General features: G+C 40.7%; 1 protein-coding gene across 5 annotated transcripts in view; it reads right to left on the bottom strand.

Annotated features, from left to right (window-relative positions):
* Positions 1–3,476: 3,476 nt before the first annotated feature.
* The window catches only part of LOC132786284 (neurogenic protein mastermind), a 123,134-nt gene continuing 109,735 nt past the window's right edge, over positions 3,477–16,875 (bottom strand). For 2 of the 5 annotated variants that reach the window (XM_060792890.1, XM_060792815.1), the window contains 10 exons: positions 10,995–11,865; positions 9,393–10,879; positions 9,010–9,219; positions 7,482–8,937; positions 7,083–7,268; positions 6,687–7,024; positions 6,296–6,596; positions 5,380–5,748; positions 4,162–4,467; positions 3,477–4,089 (listed from right to left, as the gene is read on the bottom strand). In XM_060792890.1, the coding sequence (XP_060648873.1) occupies positions 4,058–4,089; positions 4,162–4,467; positions 5,380–5,748; positions 6,296–6,596; positions 6,687–7,024; positions 7,083–7,268; positions 7,482–8,937; positions 9,010–9,219; positions 9,393–10,879; positions 10,995–11,865 (5,556 nt within the window). In that variant the 3' untranslated portion in view covers positions 3,477–4,057. The remainder of the gene's footprint in view (positions 4,090–4,161; positions 4,468–5,379; positions 5,749–6,295; positions 6,597–6,686; positions 7,025–7,082; positions 7,269–7,481; positions 8,938–9,009; positions 9,220–9,392; positions 10,880–10,994; positions 11,866–16,875) is intronic. The other 3 variants (XM_060792966.1, XM_060793042.1, XM_060793117.1) reach the window with 3 other exon arrangements.

Below are 16,875 nucleotides of genomic sequence, written 5' to 3'. Positions count from 1 at the left end.
TATTTCGATATATTTTGGAACTTGGAACTAAAAAATACTGCAATGTGGATTTGCTCAGCAACGCAGAGAAACAAAATGGGAATGAAACAAATGAATGGAAAATTGTACAAATTGCAGTTCATAGCAGTCATCCTGTATATGTAAGTTCATATGTGTATGTGAGTGAAGAGTGGTGCCATACTTTTTGCAATAACTGTGAAATGGTTGCTAATATTAAGTGTTCCTGCCTGCACTAAGTATGATGTCTAACGGTTGCTTTGTATTGAAATTATGCAATGGTTATTAAGGATAATTTTATACAAAATTGTGCTATTTGTTTTGACTATTTGTTGTTTATAGCTAATTGTTTAGGCTGTTGGTTTTAGAATTTGTTATAACTTTATAAATGCTATTTAATATACATATACTTATTTCGTTTTAATTTATCGATTCGATTCGAATTTCGTATAAGTTTTTTTTTTTTGTATTATTTTTTGTTTGTTTTGTATTTTGGGCACTACTTATTACGATTCAGGGCATCTTTGTATTTGTAATTATTAGTAAATAGTATTTGTTGTTATACTTGTATTGTTTTTTTAACCATCTCTGGTTGGTTTGTTTCTTTTGTAGGCTTTATGCACGGGTACAGGGCGTTGCATTTGTTTTTGTCATTACTGTTTCATGATCTTATTTATTTTGGTACAAATTTATGGTACTAGGTTGCATTATAAGTAAGAGAGACAGAACGAGAGATAGACAGAGAGAAAACATACGTATATGTACAGTGGAAAGAGTTGGTAGAAAACTTAATAGAAATCGTTAAATAAATATTTGCTTATGTATTATATACAATCAATTGTAATTAACTTAAATGTAGATGTGCTTTTAACTTATTTCAATATATTTATCAAAATGGAATCTGTACTTTTTTCTTTTTTTCTTTTATTTTTTTTGCATTTCTCTTATTACTGTATAATTCATAGCTAGCTTCAATATCGTATTAAATGTATTCAATTAATTATTATGCATATGAAAGTGATTTCATTTTTTTTTTGTAAATATTTTTTTTGTTAAATATATATATATTCGTATATATATATAAGGGCGTGTATAACTATATAATTTTGTATGCTTATAAATTAATTAATTTCATTAAATGCTTAAATTCATTAATGCACTTTATATGTACTTTTTGTGTTGCTGTGTGTCTGTGAAATTTACTATAACCTTTAGCCAAGTCACTTAATTATATACTATATATGAATATATACTCGTACTTGATAATCTTTGAATAATTTGGGGATTATTCAAACCTATTCTAAATGCAGTATACGTGTGTATATCATTTACTTTTTCGTTTTTCGCCATTCGGTTGAGGTTTTATTCAGTATAAACAAATATTATCTATGTGAGAACCGAGAGTGAAGCTGAAATCATTTTCCAACTTCCAAAATTCCCTTAAAATAGACCCCACTACTGACACCATGTCAAAAATCTTGTAATTCATACAATCGTTGTGGAGTCCGAGGGGGATTTCGAGTACTGCAGGTTGTTTATCTTTTTTTATTTAATTGCATTAAATGTAGCCTCTTAAAAACTGAAATTTAACTAGCAGCGTCTTAAAAAAAATGTAATGATCTTAATTCTTATTGAATTATTCAAATATTTATATGAAACTTTCAATTTGCAATTAGCATTGAAATATATACAAATTCATATTATTAGAATACGAATGCGAATACGAAATGCTATTCAATATTCTAATTTTAATCTATTATGTTTAGTAATCCTTAATTTGGTTTTCATGAGTTAATATATATGTATGTATGTATATAAATTTGTATTTGTATTTTTTAATTATAGGTTTTTTGAACTTAACGAGAGGTATTTCTATTTTCCCAAGTGTTAATATCTTCACTTTACACATTAATTAAATATTTTTATTTGTTTTCGTTTTTTTTTTTGTATTTTTTTTGCAAATTTTATAATAATTATCGTTGTTGAATTTGTTGATTTTTTTCAGCATCATAATAAATAAAACTTAATTGGTTTTTATATATTGTATATAAATTTTTATTTACGTTTTTCTCGTATTTAAAACATATTTAATAAAATTAAAAAACTATATTTAAAATAGATATTTATATAATATGTATATAATAATATTTGTATAGCATTTTTAAAATAATAATAATAATAATAATATTTATAACGATTGAACCCAACTACATATTATAGTTTATAGATGCTTTTTGCGTAAACAAAGCAAAAAATGAATAATAATAAGAATAATAATAAAAATAACTACACATAAATAAGAGAAACATTTCCCACATTTTATTTTTTATTTTTTGTTGTCGCCTTTGTCTGTTGCAAACAAATTGTGATTTCATTTGTTGCTGTTTGTTCTCGTCAAACGTTGCATTTAAATTTGAATTGAATTGTAATATCCTACATAATGTACTGTGTGTGTGTGTGTATAATGTGTATAAAAGAAGTATTAATATTATCTCAATAAAACTGTGTTACTAATTAGTTTAAACAAAAACCTGTAAAATAGCCTTCACATAGACACTGACATGACTGCTCAGTGTTTGCTTTTCATGTTGCTTGTTATATGTTAGAACATAAACATTATCAAATAATTACGTGTAGAGCATTAACTAAATTATCAATTACAATTTCGAAACGGAAATAGAATTTAGAAAGAGTATAGGCATGTGTGTGCTAAAAGATTTGTATATGTATATGTGTATGTACAAATATATATATATATAAATATATATATAGTTACAACGTTACAGAGCGGCATAACAAATAGTAATTATTATTGTACAATATATATTGTTTTCAACTAATTGAGTTCATCGATTGTTTGGTTGTTTTTGTGATTTAGCAATTTGCATTCGCATTAAAATCATATATAGTAGTAAAAAGAAATTGAAACTTTTGGAAATCATATTATGTATGGGGGTAAGGACACGCTCAAGAGCAACAAATAATATAAAATTTAACAAATTATCACACTGAAAAAAATTCAACACTAAATTGTAGTTATGCGTACATATATTTAATATATGCTATGTATTTTTGTTTAATGTGGGTGTGGGTGGTGTGGTATGTGTTTGTGTGAGTGTACGTGTACGTGTATGTGTGTGTCTGTGTGTGTGTGTGTGTTACATTTTATAGTTCGTTCAAATTGTATACATTTTGTTATTTTTGTTGTAATTAAAACTAATTAAATTTAAAGCCTATCAAACTGCTGTCATTCTCATGTCTATATATAAATATATATAGAGTTTTACTTTTGTTAGTTATACAAATATCAATATATTAAACAACAGCTTGAAACGTCATACATATATGTATATGCATAAAGATATACATACGTGTACGTGTGTGATTTTGTATATATATATTTATATACTATATATATAGCATCTTAGCCTATGCTTTATACGTAATAAATATGTTTGCTTTGCTTTGTTTTGTTTTACTTTTGTTGTATAATGTTTAGCAGCATTTCAAAATATTTAACTATAGCGTGTCTGTTATTTAATATTTATCTCGTTTTGTTTTTTCTCTTCTTTTATGTATGCATTACAATTAATATTTGCTAGTGTTAATAATAAATATATTTACGCATATATATATATATTTTTGTTATATATATAAATTTATATTAATTGTATTAACGTTTTGGCTTATTGAAAGGTGCTGCTATTTATCGGTTTGAATTTTACATTTATATTTTACGCATTTCTAGGCGTTCGCTTCTCATTTTTTTTTTGTTTATTTTTTCATATTTTTTTTTGTTAATTACTTAATGTTTTTTTTTTTACGCCTGCGTGGCTGTGTGTGTTGAACGAAAGTGTGGCAAAATTGTTGATTGGTATTCATCTTTTTTAGAAAAAGAGAAACTTGGGCGAGCCAACGTTATAAATGCGTTTTGAAGAAGATATCGAAATGATCTATTTGCTGTAGCAGTTTGTCGTAGTAGTTGTAATGTTGTTTGCCATTGCTGTTGTTCTTCCTGGATTCCCGGATCGCTTGATGAGTATCTGGACACGCCTTAGGGTCACCTGGAGGCGCTGCTGGTGTAGAAGTCCGCTGTAAATGAATGTGAATTCATATATTAGTAATAAATTAAATGAAAGTAGATTAAAAGTTATATATACTCACGCGTCTCGAAGCTAAATCCCATTATCTCATCTGGCGGCAAGTGAAGATTGCCGGCATTAACGCTGCCACCGGGCGTGGCATTGCCCATCGCATTTGTACTATTGCCGCCACCGATCATTGGTCCCTGCTGCAACGGACTCTGCGGCGTCTGGCCGCGTTGCGCCACATTTCCTCCACTCACGCCTCCTCCCGTGGCCGCCGCCGCCGCTTGCTGGGCACGCACACTGACCACAGCTCGCAATTCCTGCTTGACAAACTCCGAATTGGCATTGCCACCAGCTCCGCCAACGCCAACATTATTGCCAGCTGTAAGAACGAGAGAGAATTTCCAAAGCATTAGTAACATTATTTAGAGCAAGTCTAAAGCAAGTCACCCAAAAAATAATTAAATTATTAATTAAACGGAGAGTGGAGATTTTTAGTCACAATATATGGTTCTAACATTTAACATAAATATAATTACACAAAAGACAAACAAGTGTACCAGCATACAAACAATAAACATAAACTTAATTATACATAATTCTTTTCATCGATTGCTCTTCATAAACATAAATATATAATATAAATAGTTTTTGGATAATTGTGGGGTTCCCTTTTACAATGAATAAATATTTATCATTTTATATGACAGATTCACAGCCAAAAGATTTGCATTTCGTATTTTCGCATCCCAATCAAAGTGTTTCCACTTGTTTCTATTTATCGAATTTTCGCTAGGGTTAATATTACAGCGTAGGGGTCGGGTTGGGGGTTGGTCGGGAGGGTGCTGCACCTAAGACTATGAATATATTATATACAGATGGAGAGTCCTAGCTACTTAGATCTATGGGTTATATACACAAGATCGATTACATATACATATATAGCATATATTATATTACACTTTTACAATTAAAACACGCAAATGTGGTTAGGCTTGAGATGTGTGTGTGTGTTGTATACTGGTGTGTGTGTGTGTTAACCCAAGGGGTGTGGTGTGTGTGTGTGGATATCGCAACTGGATTATGTACACAATGATTAGCTTGAATTTTGGTTTTTTATATACACAGCGTTTTTATCGCATATCGTTTATCGAATATCGTATATCGGGCATGACAAGTGTGTTTGTTGTACAACGAGCGCATGAGAGAGCGAGAGCAAGAGCATGAGCGAGAGGGGAAGAGTATTCAAGAGAGAGAGAGAGAGTATTCAAGTGTGAGGACACACTCGGCTTACCGGTCTGCACTCGACCATAGAAATCATTCGCCGCCGCCGCTGCTTGGCCGTAGGCAGCTAAGGCCGCATAGCCACCGCCTCCGCCTACGCCTCCACCACCGCCACCGCCCAGCCCTATGATGCCATTGCCGCCGCCACTGCCCATTCCTCCTACACCCATCATGGCCGGATGGGGCGACATGCTCATGCCGTTCATCAGCTGTTGCTGCTGCTGTTGTTGTTGTTGCTGGTGTTGTTGCTGCTGCTGATGTTGCTGCTGTTGATTGGCGGCGGCGGAATTCTCATTGTGGCTGTTGTGGTTGTTGTTGCCGCTGCTGTTGCCGTTGTTGTTGTTGTTATTGCCCGGCGATAAACCGAAGCGCGTTGAGCCTGTTTCGGTTAAGCGTTTGATTTGTTTGTTGGCATTGGTTAAAATCTAGTTCAAATATTAACAAATGTCTGTGTGTGTGTGTGTGTGTGTGTGTGAATGTATGTGTGTGTGTGTAAAGCTGTTTATGTATTGTTGATATATAACAGTAAGTTGAGCCAAGCTGCATTGCGCTAAAACCGAATCTAGTTCGTCAAAACGTTCTTGGAACTAGTTCATTTGTTCAGCTTAACCATTTCAGCCCTCTGTCATTTAAGGAATTTTCTCAATTTGGTAACTAGTTGGCCATTCACATTTCTTTATCTAGTTTATAATGCATTACTATTTCTAATTCATCCATTTATCTAATTTATTTTCAAATTCGCGAACTAGTTGCGCCTAATAAGAGCTCGTGAGCTAGTTCATATCAGGGTTGAACTGTTGTCTTTGGGGGAAGGTATCGCTAAGAACTAAGTCAAGGGTCGAGCTGCTCGCTAGGACAAACTCTCCCATCAAAGGGGAGATAACGTTTCTGGGTTTCTGCCTCATTCATTGTGCGACTCGACTCACCTGGTAAATGCTGTGTGGCCTGTGGCACGCTGCCCTGCCGCTGCAGACGCTGCAGTTGTTGCAGTTGCTGCTGCTGGAACGCATTCGTCGGAGCGCCGCCGTAGGGCGACTGAGGACCGCTGCCACCGAAGGGTCCGCCTCCCGGTCCGGAACTGCCATCGGGTGTTGTGGCTCCACCTTGCGCATGGAAGGAGTTCTGCCTCTGCAAGGCTGCTGCATTGTTACCCACGGGTCCCACAGCGCCGGGGGAGTTTAGGCCACGTCGCTGATTTTGCTGGTACTGCTGTCGGGCATTATTCTGCTTGGTTGGAAGGGCAGAAAGTTGGGAGGATGTTAGTTGTTGTTGCAGCTGATTTGGCAATGTGCCGACGTTGTTGTCGTTGATACTCACCTGCAGCTGCGCAATGAGCAAGGGGTTATTGTGCTGCTGCAGTGAGCGTCCCGCATTGCCTGACGGCAGCGGTCCACCTGGTCCACCGACAGCCACACCTGGTCCCCCAGGTCCACCGTTGCCACCGCCAACGCCCGCCGAGGGCCATTGCTGTGGACTGTTCTGCATGCCAGGCGATTGCAGTCCCGAGCCACTGGCAAATGGCGTATTAGAGCGCCCGCCATCGCCTGCTTGCTGCTGTTGCAGATAAGCCAACTGCTGCTGTTGCTGCTGCGGATTTTGCTGCTGCTGTTGCGGCGACAAACGCTGCGCAGTTTGCCCAAATTGCGGAGCATAGCCTGTTAATGAACAAAAGTAGTAGTATTTAAAGTAGAGGCTTAGCTTTCCTTTACTCACCTTGACTCGGCTGCGGACTGTAAGGCGCACTGCGTCCGGGGCTGAGCTGTTGCTGCATCAGCGTTTGTGCAAAGTTCGGACTTAGCTGCGCATCCGCTGGCAGATTTGTGCGCGAGAGCGACACATTTGGCGCCACCGTCGTGTTCAGCAGCGAGCCAATGTTATTGATGCCCGCATTAATGCCAGCTGCAAAGGGGAAAAATGATTGGGAGTTAATTTTATTCTAGATATGTTATTCTAAATTAGTCCCCGAATGTCGTTTAAAAGTACAAGCCATAACATGTATTTCAACCAGTGCTTATTGAAGACACGAATCGGTTATAGCTTTAATTCATACTTCCGCTTTATTGCGGATCAAACTAAGTAGAAAATATGCATATAGTTTACGGCATTACTCACTGGCATTCTCGGGCACAAGCAGCTGCTGCTTCTGTTGCTGCTGCAGCAGTCGCTCCTTCTGCTGTGCTGCCAGCTGTTGTTGCTGCTGCTGCTGACGCATGTTGCGCATCTGCTGATTGGGCAACACAACGCCACCGCTGGCCGTGGCCACCGCATTCATAGGACCGCGTCCACGCACCGGATACATGGGCGGTGGACGTTGAAAGCCCTGATTACGCGTCGCCTCCAGTTGGCGCATTAAATGCTGTGGTAGCTGCTGATTCTGCTGTTGCTGTTGTTGATGCTGATGCAGATTGAGCATGCTGGGATAGGCTGGTGGCTGCAAGTGTTGCTGCCGTTGTTGTTGCTGCTGCTGCTGTTGTTGCTGCTGATGCTGTTGCACTTGTTGTTGCACCAGCAACTGCTGCTGCTGTTGCTGCTGTTGTTGTTGCTGCTGCTGCTGGGACATGAGCAAATGCGAGTTCATCACATGCCCAAAGCTGGCAGATTCAACATCCATCAGCGATTTCTGTATATCGCTGATTGCCGAAGCCTCTGAGGGTGCAGCATTCACAATGGGCGTATCATCCGTATAATATTCCATCACGCTGTCCAGCAACTTGGACAACTCCGAGTCGGCAGCTGCTGCCGCTGCAGCTGCTGAGGTCGAGGCCGCTATGGTAATTGAGGTAGTTCCTGTGGTCGCCAGTTGATGTTGCTGCTGCTGCTGTTGTTGTTGGTGCTGCTGTTGTTGCTGCTGCTGCTGCTGTTGTTGTTGTTGCTGTTGCTGGTATGCCAGCTGCTGCTGACTGAGGTAGACATCGTTTTGCAGCTGCTGCTGCTGCTGAGCTGCAGTCGATTGCTGTTGCTGTTGCAATTGTTGTTGCTGCTGTTGTTGTTGTTGCTGCTGCTGTTGCTGCTGCAGTTTGCGTGCTCTATTCGAAGCTGCTGCTGCCGCCGCTTTGGGTCCTGTGCTGCCGGCACTAATCAGATTACCTGGCGCTGCCAGCGAGCTGCTCACACTGTTCACCGTTGAGCTGGTAATGTCCGGCAATGTTTTCACCTTCAACAGTTGCTCGGGGTTTGGTGCCTTGGGCAACTTGGGTGGATTCTGCAACAGTTTCGCCAACATTTTGTTCTGTGAGCACAGTTTGCTGGGCTTATCCTCGGAACGCTTGGCGGAAATATCATCATCGGGCTCGTTGAGTGAACGCTTGCGACTCATCGCTGGGTCACTTTGTATTTTCAGCATGCGCTTGAGATCCTCGTTGCTCATGTTGCCCCCTCCTCCACCAGGGCCACCGCCACCGCTTCCACCGCCCATCATGCCATGTCCAGGACCATGATTGCCGCCATCGTCCTTCTGCAGTTGACGCATTAGCTCACTCTGTCGTGCATTCGTAACGACACCGCCCGGTCCTCCTCCAGTGCCGGCTCCACCGCTGCCATCGTCGTCCTCACTCTTCTCGTTAAGCAGCTGTAAATGTGAAATGGAATCAAATGAGTATCAGCGATAAATGCACTTCCTAGGCTAAGCAAAATTATTCACCTTGAGCAGCATGGGATTCTGTGAGTTGCCCGCCTTCTGCAATAGCGCATTGGCATTTGTTGCGCCCCCGCGTCCGAGTTGCCCAAACATTCCCATCGGACCCGGTTGGCCGCCCATTTTGAAGCTGCTGCTTGCTGGAGCCCCAGCTCCGCCGCTACCGACTGGTCCCATTTTCAGTTTTTCATCCTCGTTGCATTCCTGCTTGAAGTACTACAATACAAAAGAGCAAAAAAAGAACCGCATTACTTTAGTGCACTACCAGACAGGGAGACAGAGAGGAAGCTACCCAAACGAACAGACGGACAATAGATCAACTCTACTTGATAGTATCGGAAAGAGCTCTTAACACGCTTTAGTCCCTGTGTAAGGGAACGATCTCTTACCTTTTCCTCCTCGCCCAAACCGCTGCCGCCTTGTCCGCTTGCTAGGCTCTGCGTCTTAGTGAGCAGATGGCGTAGTCTCTCCGACGATTCCTGTTGCGGTGGCGTCTGCTGTTGCTGACCCATCAGCAGTCCGCCCATGCCGCCACCAACTCCGACTCCGACGCCATTTGGCAGACTGCCACCCATCAAAGCATTGTTGTTGTTGCTGTTGGCATTGTTTCCCACCTGTTGCTGCTGCTGTAGTTGCTCCTTGTCGGGTTTGCTGTCCGCCGGGTCGTAGGATTGAAAGTTGAAACCATAGTTACCGCCAGCGCCGGCGCTGGCATTTGACTGTGGCGAGGGCAAACTGGCCGCCGACTGTGAGGACAGCTGATACGGCGTCGCTGGCGAAGCGCAAACAGCCGGACTAAAACCGTGTCCCGACGGCGGACGCGGCGTGCTGACCGGTGTGGCAACGGATGCCCGCGAATTGGGACGCGAATCGGTCCAGGCGCCGACGCCACCGCCGCTGGGATCCATGTCGAACGAGGAATGTGCAATATCAAACTCGAAGGCATCGCTGCCATAGAACGAGTGCTCCACATGAGCCGGCGATGCGGTGAAGGCATTAACCAATGTGGCAGCCGAGGAATTTGATGCCGAGGCCGAGCCACTGGCGTTGCCCAGGCGCTGTTGCATGCCGCTGCCATTGATGATCGCCGAACTCATCAGCGGACCACCGACATTGGTCGTTTGCGTGCTGTTGCTGCTGCCGCTTCCGCCATTATTGTTGCTGCTGTTGTTGTGTTGTCCGCCACCGACTAGGCCGCCAAGCAAATGGGTTGGCAGTAAGCTGGCACTAGCTGCGGATGTGGAACTGTGTCCCAGCGCCTCCATGGAGAGTGTGCTAACCAGTGAACTGGCCAACGAGGCACCCGGCGACATTGCGCATATTTGGCTTAAACCCAAACCACCTGAGCCCGTTCCTGAACCGGATCCGGTGTTGTTGCTGTTCATGTCGTTCTCCGAGTTAAGCAGCGTCTGCACGGACATGATGAAATCGCTCTCGCCGGGGTTTTGGTTGAGGAACAGTCTCGAATTGGCCTTCACATGCACATAGACATCGGGAGCGCCGAGACGCAAACGAAATGGACGTGATATAACATTCGATATGGGTGCATTGTGCACGGGACCGCCGCCCGAACTGCCAGGCGAATGGACCGAGGCCGACTCTTGAATGTCGCGGAGATGGGACTTGAGCATGGATAGATCGTGTGGATGACACAGATCCTGCCACAAGCGACCGATCCACGTCTGCAGATGTTGCTTGAACGGCTCACGCAGTGCAGTCGAGTCCAGGCTGAGTATTTTGCCGTGCATGTCCAGCTTGAATGTCATTTGCTCGATGGGCTGCTGCTGCACATGCTGCTGCATGTTGATCTCCAGCGGCGACTCGTCTTCGGGTCGCGTGATCAGACAGAGCACCGAGCTGCTCGCATCGGCATCATCTGTAGGGAAAGTAAATTACTGATTAGAGAAAGCCTTTTATCGATTAGACTGAAGCCATAAGAAGCGAGCAATATAATCTGCTTCCCTAACCCCAACCTGGGATGTTTTACTTACCTTTCACTGGCGCCGCGATCAAGACAACTTCTTCGTATTTATCCTGCTGTCCTGACGGACGCAACGGTTTTGTATCCATGCCATCGCAATTGGAGGAGGTCTGTGTCGCTGGCCGCGTATCCTTGACTAGCATGCGCACCTTGGTCGATATGCTGCGCTTCGATTTGCCTGCCCCACTACCACTGCCTCCTCCTCCACCACCGTTGCCGCCACTCGAGCTGGAATTGGAGCCTGCCGATTGCTGTGAGGCGTTGCCATTGTTCAGCTCATCGAGATCGCCCCAACTGCTTCCTCCAGCTCCAGCGCCCCCTGAACCACCTGCTCCTCCTCCACCAGGTCCTGCTCCTGATCCTCCACCGCCTCCTCCACTAGTGCTGTACATGTTGTTTATGATCGGCTCCAGTTTGGCGTGATCCCCCGAATACAGGTACATGTAGAGGGGCTGGTGGTACAGCTCCTGCTTCTCATAGCCAATCAGTTCGCGTATGTTCTGCGTACAGGATTCAATGATGCCGTTCGCGTTCACTTGAAGCAGGACCCAACCAACCGAGCTAATGTAGTGCTCGAGTGCCTCGAAATAGGCGGAAATCTCCGGCACTTGACCGTTGAGTAGCGAAGGTTCGGGCAGCGGTGGCTCTGTTGAAGATACTTCACCCTGTTGCACAGGGTGTATCGAACAGTTGTCTGTGGCGCAGCGAGAGCAGCGTGTTGAGGTTGCTTGTGGTTTGTTGCTTGTGTTGTTATTGTTGTTATTATTGTTGTTGTTATTGTTATTGTTGTTATTATTGTTGTTGGTCGTTGTCGTGGAGTTGTTGTTGGTTGATGTTGAGGATATATCACGGCTTTGGCCTTTGTCACAAATATCACGATACTGCAAGTAAATACGAATTCAGTCTATAAGTCTCGAAGTTGACCGATAAATAAATAAACAAAGACGTTATACGAGAAATAAAGTAAATTATAGGGAATCATATAGTCAGTCAATTACAACGTTCTGTCTGAGCTTTAAGATATCGTTATCGCTGCATAAAACTTTATTTGTGCATAAATTCCATAGGTTCTCTCTCATTCCACTTTCCACTTGTTCATCCCACAACTGGATCAAAATGGCGTCTCTACACAACGCACACATTAAAAATGCCTTTGCACACGCTCACACATTTATGTATATGTAAGTTTTAGTGCAAGGCTAAAACGAAATTGTTTGTGATGCGGAAGCAAACACACACGCACTCACATAAGAAATAGCAAGCCGCGTTTAACAGAACGCAACTCCAGTCATAGCAATTATTGTGATCAACGACATTGTCATCATCATCTTCGCACTTTGGTTTGCAAAAAAAAGCTTTTGCGCTAGTCGAAAATGACTCCCGACTCCCGAATGTCTGAGAGAGCGAGAGAAAAGCTTCGGCGATTCGTTTCACACTTTGTATGGGTGAATGAGTGAGGGAGTGAGAGTGTGTGAGTGTGTTTACACATGAAGTGCAATAAACCGCATTTCATCTTATTTCTACTGTGTGAGTTTTTATATTTTTACATCGCTAAGAAAAATTTTCGCGCGCGTTTGAGCTTTGAGTCATTGACATACAGGCAGCGCACTCACGCACACAAACACACACGTAATACTAGAGCTCGACGCACACAACGCATAAGCTTATTGAAAACTAGACGAAAAGGCATTTGAATGAAAGCTCAACACGCACACACACACACACAACTGCATGTAAGCTGGCATGTATATAGGTGTTACAATATTATCAATACTATGGTTTGATTGAATACTTGAAAGACGTAGTGCAGGCACAAATTTCACATTTCCCCCGCCCCATAACAACAACAATCTCAAGGTCAATCAACTTGAGGGCGCGTGTTCTGAGCGTGTCAATGGCTTTTTGCCATTCGATTTCATTGTTGTTGTTATTGTTATTGTTGTTGAGGATTGTACCGCATTAATTTTGACTTGTATTCACATATGAATGTGTTATTTACAACCATTTACATACATGTTATTTATCACAAAATTATGGTTAGTTTTCACAATGAGAATTAATCACGTTTAAAAAGAAATCGGCAAATCAAAATCAAATCACAGAAAACGTTGCGCACACTCAGCACTGTCACAAAGTTGCCGAAATACTAAACATACATTTTGATGCAATTGTATTATTGTATTAAAAAAAGCCCGAAAACACGGCAAATATACACACGAGTACAACAACAAAGACGGCACAACACAAGCTCATCATCACACAGGCGATGTTCTCTTTCTGGCGTTCACTCACTCGCACGCTCTCTTCGCACGCTGAGCGAACATGAGTGCGAATCCGAATGCTCACAGTCTGCTCTGGCTGCCGTTTTGTTTACCGGCTCACGTGTGGGTATGAGATGGTATTTTGGTATTTGTATACATTCCATATGCGACTTGTGTGTGTATGTGTGTTATCACCCATTTGAATGAGTGTATGAGTGAAGCGGGTGGCGCTGCTACTGCTATTGCTGTTCTCGGCTATTCCTGTTGCACACTCAAAGTAATAACAACAAAACATGAAATTAAGAAGTGCGACGTCATCGCCAAAAAGCGAACGCAGTTCGTTGATCTGCCCAGTGCAAGCAAAGCAAGAGCGCAGCAGCGAGTGGCAGAAAGAGAGCGAGCTTTTACTTCATTTTATTTTTGCTGTGTTTTGGAAGGAAGCTCCCCCATGTGTGTCAGTGAGTATGAGTGTAAAGCAGCTCTGCGTGAGTTTGTGTGTGTGAGTATTTACGCTAGCCAACCAGGAAAAGTTGCTTAAGCAACGGGCGTTCAAATTTTTGGGGTGAAGGCACTCCGAAAAATATCAGTCAAATGATAAAATAAACAACAACAGCAACAACACGAAGCAGAGCATGCAGTGACGAATGTGCGAGCACATACACTAAGCAGAAAAAGTCTGCGTACAAACTTAACGCGCAACTTTGATGTTAAATAAAAATAGTTGTATTGAAGATATTGGCTTCATTTTTTTTTTAAATTAACAACATATCTATTATGAAAAAATATAACCAGTCTTCATTTATTTCCATCAGCAACTTTTTTAATTAAAATCAAAAAACAAAAAATACACCAGTTTTCGAATCAGAAAAAGTCTGCGTACAAACTTAAATTAGTTTAAAAAAAAGCCATTTATTAATAAAATATTACAAAAATTAGTACGAGGTAGGATAAATAGGAAGGTTTATTGTGCCAATCAAGCGTTTTGGCATTGATTAAACCAATTTTTGGTGAATTCTGGTGGTATTTCGATCCACTCATCCAAAATTGCTCCCGAGGGAGGAAACCGTTCGTCAAACTGGACCAAAAAGGGAAATCTCAGCGGGAAATTGTCGAATTTGTTTTTAAAACGCATTCTATGATTAAAAAAGTCAAAAAAAATTGGAATCAAACCGGCACAGTTCAATCAAAGCCACATTCTGGTAGGCCTCCAAAGCTGACCGATCGAGAAGAGCGGGAGATTTTGATGTCGGTGAGGCGTAATCCTGGGTCAACTGCCGCAAAAATTGGTCAGGACATAAAGGAGAACTATAAGAAGGATTTACATGATAAAACAATCCGAAAAATTTCCGAAAAATTTCCAAAAAGTAGGACTTTCATGCCTGTGTTGCTCACGCTGCCACCACCGTACTTAACTGCTGGCGCAAGGTTATGCACATCAAGGGCTGTGCCAGGTTTGCGCCACTCAAATTTTCGCCCTTTTATGTCAAATTGCTCCAATAATTGAAAATAACTTTGTTCCAAAAGGCTAAAGGCTATTGGATGTATTTTTTGTAAAATCAAAGCGCTTCGCTTTACTGACGGGTGATATGAGAATCTTCTTCCGCGCAACACTGGCATGAAAGTCCTACTTTTTGGAAATTTTTCGGAAATTTTTCGGATTGTTTTATCATGTAAATCCTTCTTATAGTTCTCCTTTATGTCCTGACCAATTTTTGCGGCAGTTGACCCAGGATTACGCCTCACCGACATCAAAATCTCCCGCTCTTCTCGATCGGTCAGCTTTGGAGGCCTACCAGAATGTGGCTTTGATTGAACTGTGCCGGTTTGATTCCAATTTTTTTTGACTTTTTTAATCATAGAATGCGTTTTAAAAACAAATTCGACAATTTCCCGCTGAGATTTCCCTTTTTGGTCCAGTTTGACGAACGGTTTCCTCCCTCGGGAGCAATTTTGGATGAGTGGATCGAAATACCACCAGAATTCACCAAAAATTGGTTTAATCAATGCCAAAACGCTTGATTGGCACAATAAACCTTTCTATTTATCCTACCTCGTACTAATTTTTGTAATATTTTATTAATAAATGGTTTTTTTTTAAACTAATTTAAGTTTGTACGCAGACTTTTTCTGATTCGAAAACTGGTGTATTTTTTGGTTTTTGATTTTAATTAAAAAAGTTGCTGATGGAAATAAATGAAGACTGGTTATATTTTTTCATAATAGATATGTTGTTAATTTAAAAAAAAAAATGAAGCCAATATCTTCAATACAACTATTTTTATTTAACATCAAAGTTGCGCGTTAAGTTTGTACGCAGACTTTTTCTGCTTAGTGTACATACATTCATATGTATTCACATGCATACAATTTACATTCGTATGTCTAAAACGTGTCTGGGCTTTTTGTTCTAAATGTTTATGTGTGCGTGTGTTTCATGTCTTTTTAATTTTTTGCGAGTTTTGTTCTGCTTCTGTTTGGGCTTCAATTGATCGCATCAGGTAATGTGCGAATTTTTAAAGCTTCCAAAAAAACGCAGATGCGAAGCTATGCAGAGCAGACAACTACAAAAGCTGCACAATATCCAAAAAAAAAAAGGGTAAGTATCACCTCACCAGACAACAAGAATATTCGGCTAGAGAAGGAGGGAAAGAGAGGCATGGTGTGCCACAGAGACAGCGATTTAGGTGGATGAAGTGCAATTGAGAAATTAATTATCTCACTTCTATCCTTTAAATGTTTTTTGTTAGTTCTAAAGAATGTATTATATTTACTTCTTGGTCTTTCGGAATCGGGTATTATAAGTATTATAAGTGAATTGTATAAAAATATATTACTTAATATTGTTTCAATTACATTTACTTCATAATAACTTGTAGCAAATATAATATTATATTAACTTATTTCGTTATATGATAGAAAAAACCCCTTTTTATTTTACAATACATCTTCACTAATTTATTCCCTAATATCATTTAAATTTTATATGACATTAATTTCAGGTTCTGCAAGAGTCTAGAGTCTAGACTATAGAAATATTTGAATGATGACATCAAGTTTAAGCTTTTGAAATTATGGTTTTCTAAAATCGCCACATTATACACTTTATTATTTTATAATTTATTTAATTAGCTGTGTTGTCTAGCCTGTGATTAATCATATAAAGTACGACAATATAAGAATTTTATATGATGGTTTTGCTGTGGTCAAAATTTGATTTTAGGCTGGAAATTCCAGCCTGGAATGAACGCTCATTGTCCATAAATAAACTATCGTCATCGCCATCGCCATCTGCATTTAATTTCATTTATTCATTATTTATGCGAGCAGCTGGCTTTAATTACATTAACTAGTGTTTAGTTTAAATCAAATGTTGATGTACTTTGTTTTTGTTTGTCGTTGTCGTTGTCGTTGTCGTTGTCGCTATAGCGTTTGCGTTTGCTTTTGTTGTTGTTGAGCTTGGATTATGTTGTTTGCGCTGCTGCCGCATTTCATTTAAATTTGTTTTTTGAAGTTCGGCAAAGCGTGGCGCTTATAATTTGCATAATAAAGTGCTTAGGCTACCTGAAACTGATGCTCACAGTATACGACTAACAGAATACTCTGTAAACATCACATATAATAATCATGAGT

This window comes from Drosophila nasuta, chromosome 2L, assembly GCF_023558535.2.
Source record: "Drosophila nasuta strain 15112-1781.00 chromosome 2L, ASM2355853v1, whole genome shotgun sequence".
NCBI classification, from domain to species: Eukaryota; Metazoa; Arthropoda; class Insecta; order Diptera; family Drosophilidae; genus Drosophila; species Drosophila nasuta.
Note: the sequence above shows the minus strand (reverse complement) of the source record. Positions and strands in the feature narration are given on the sequence as shown.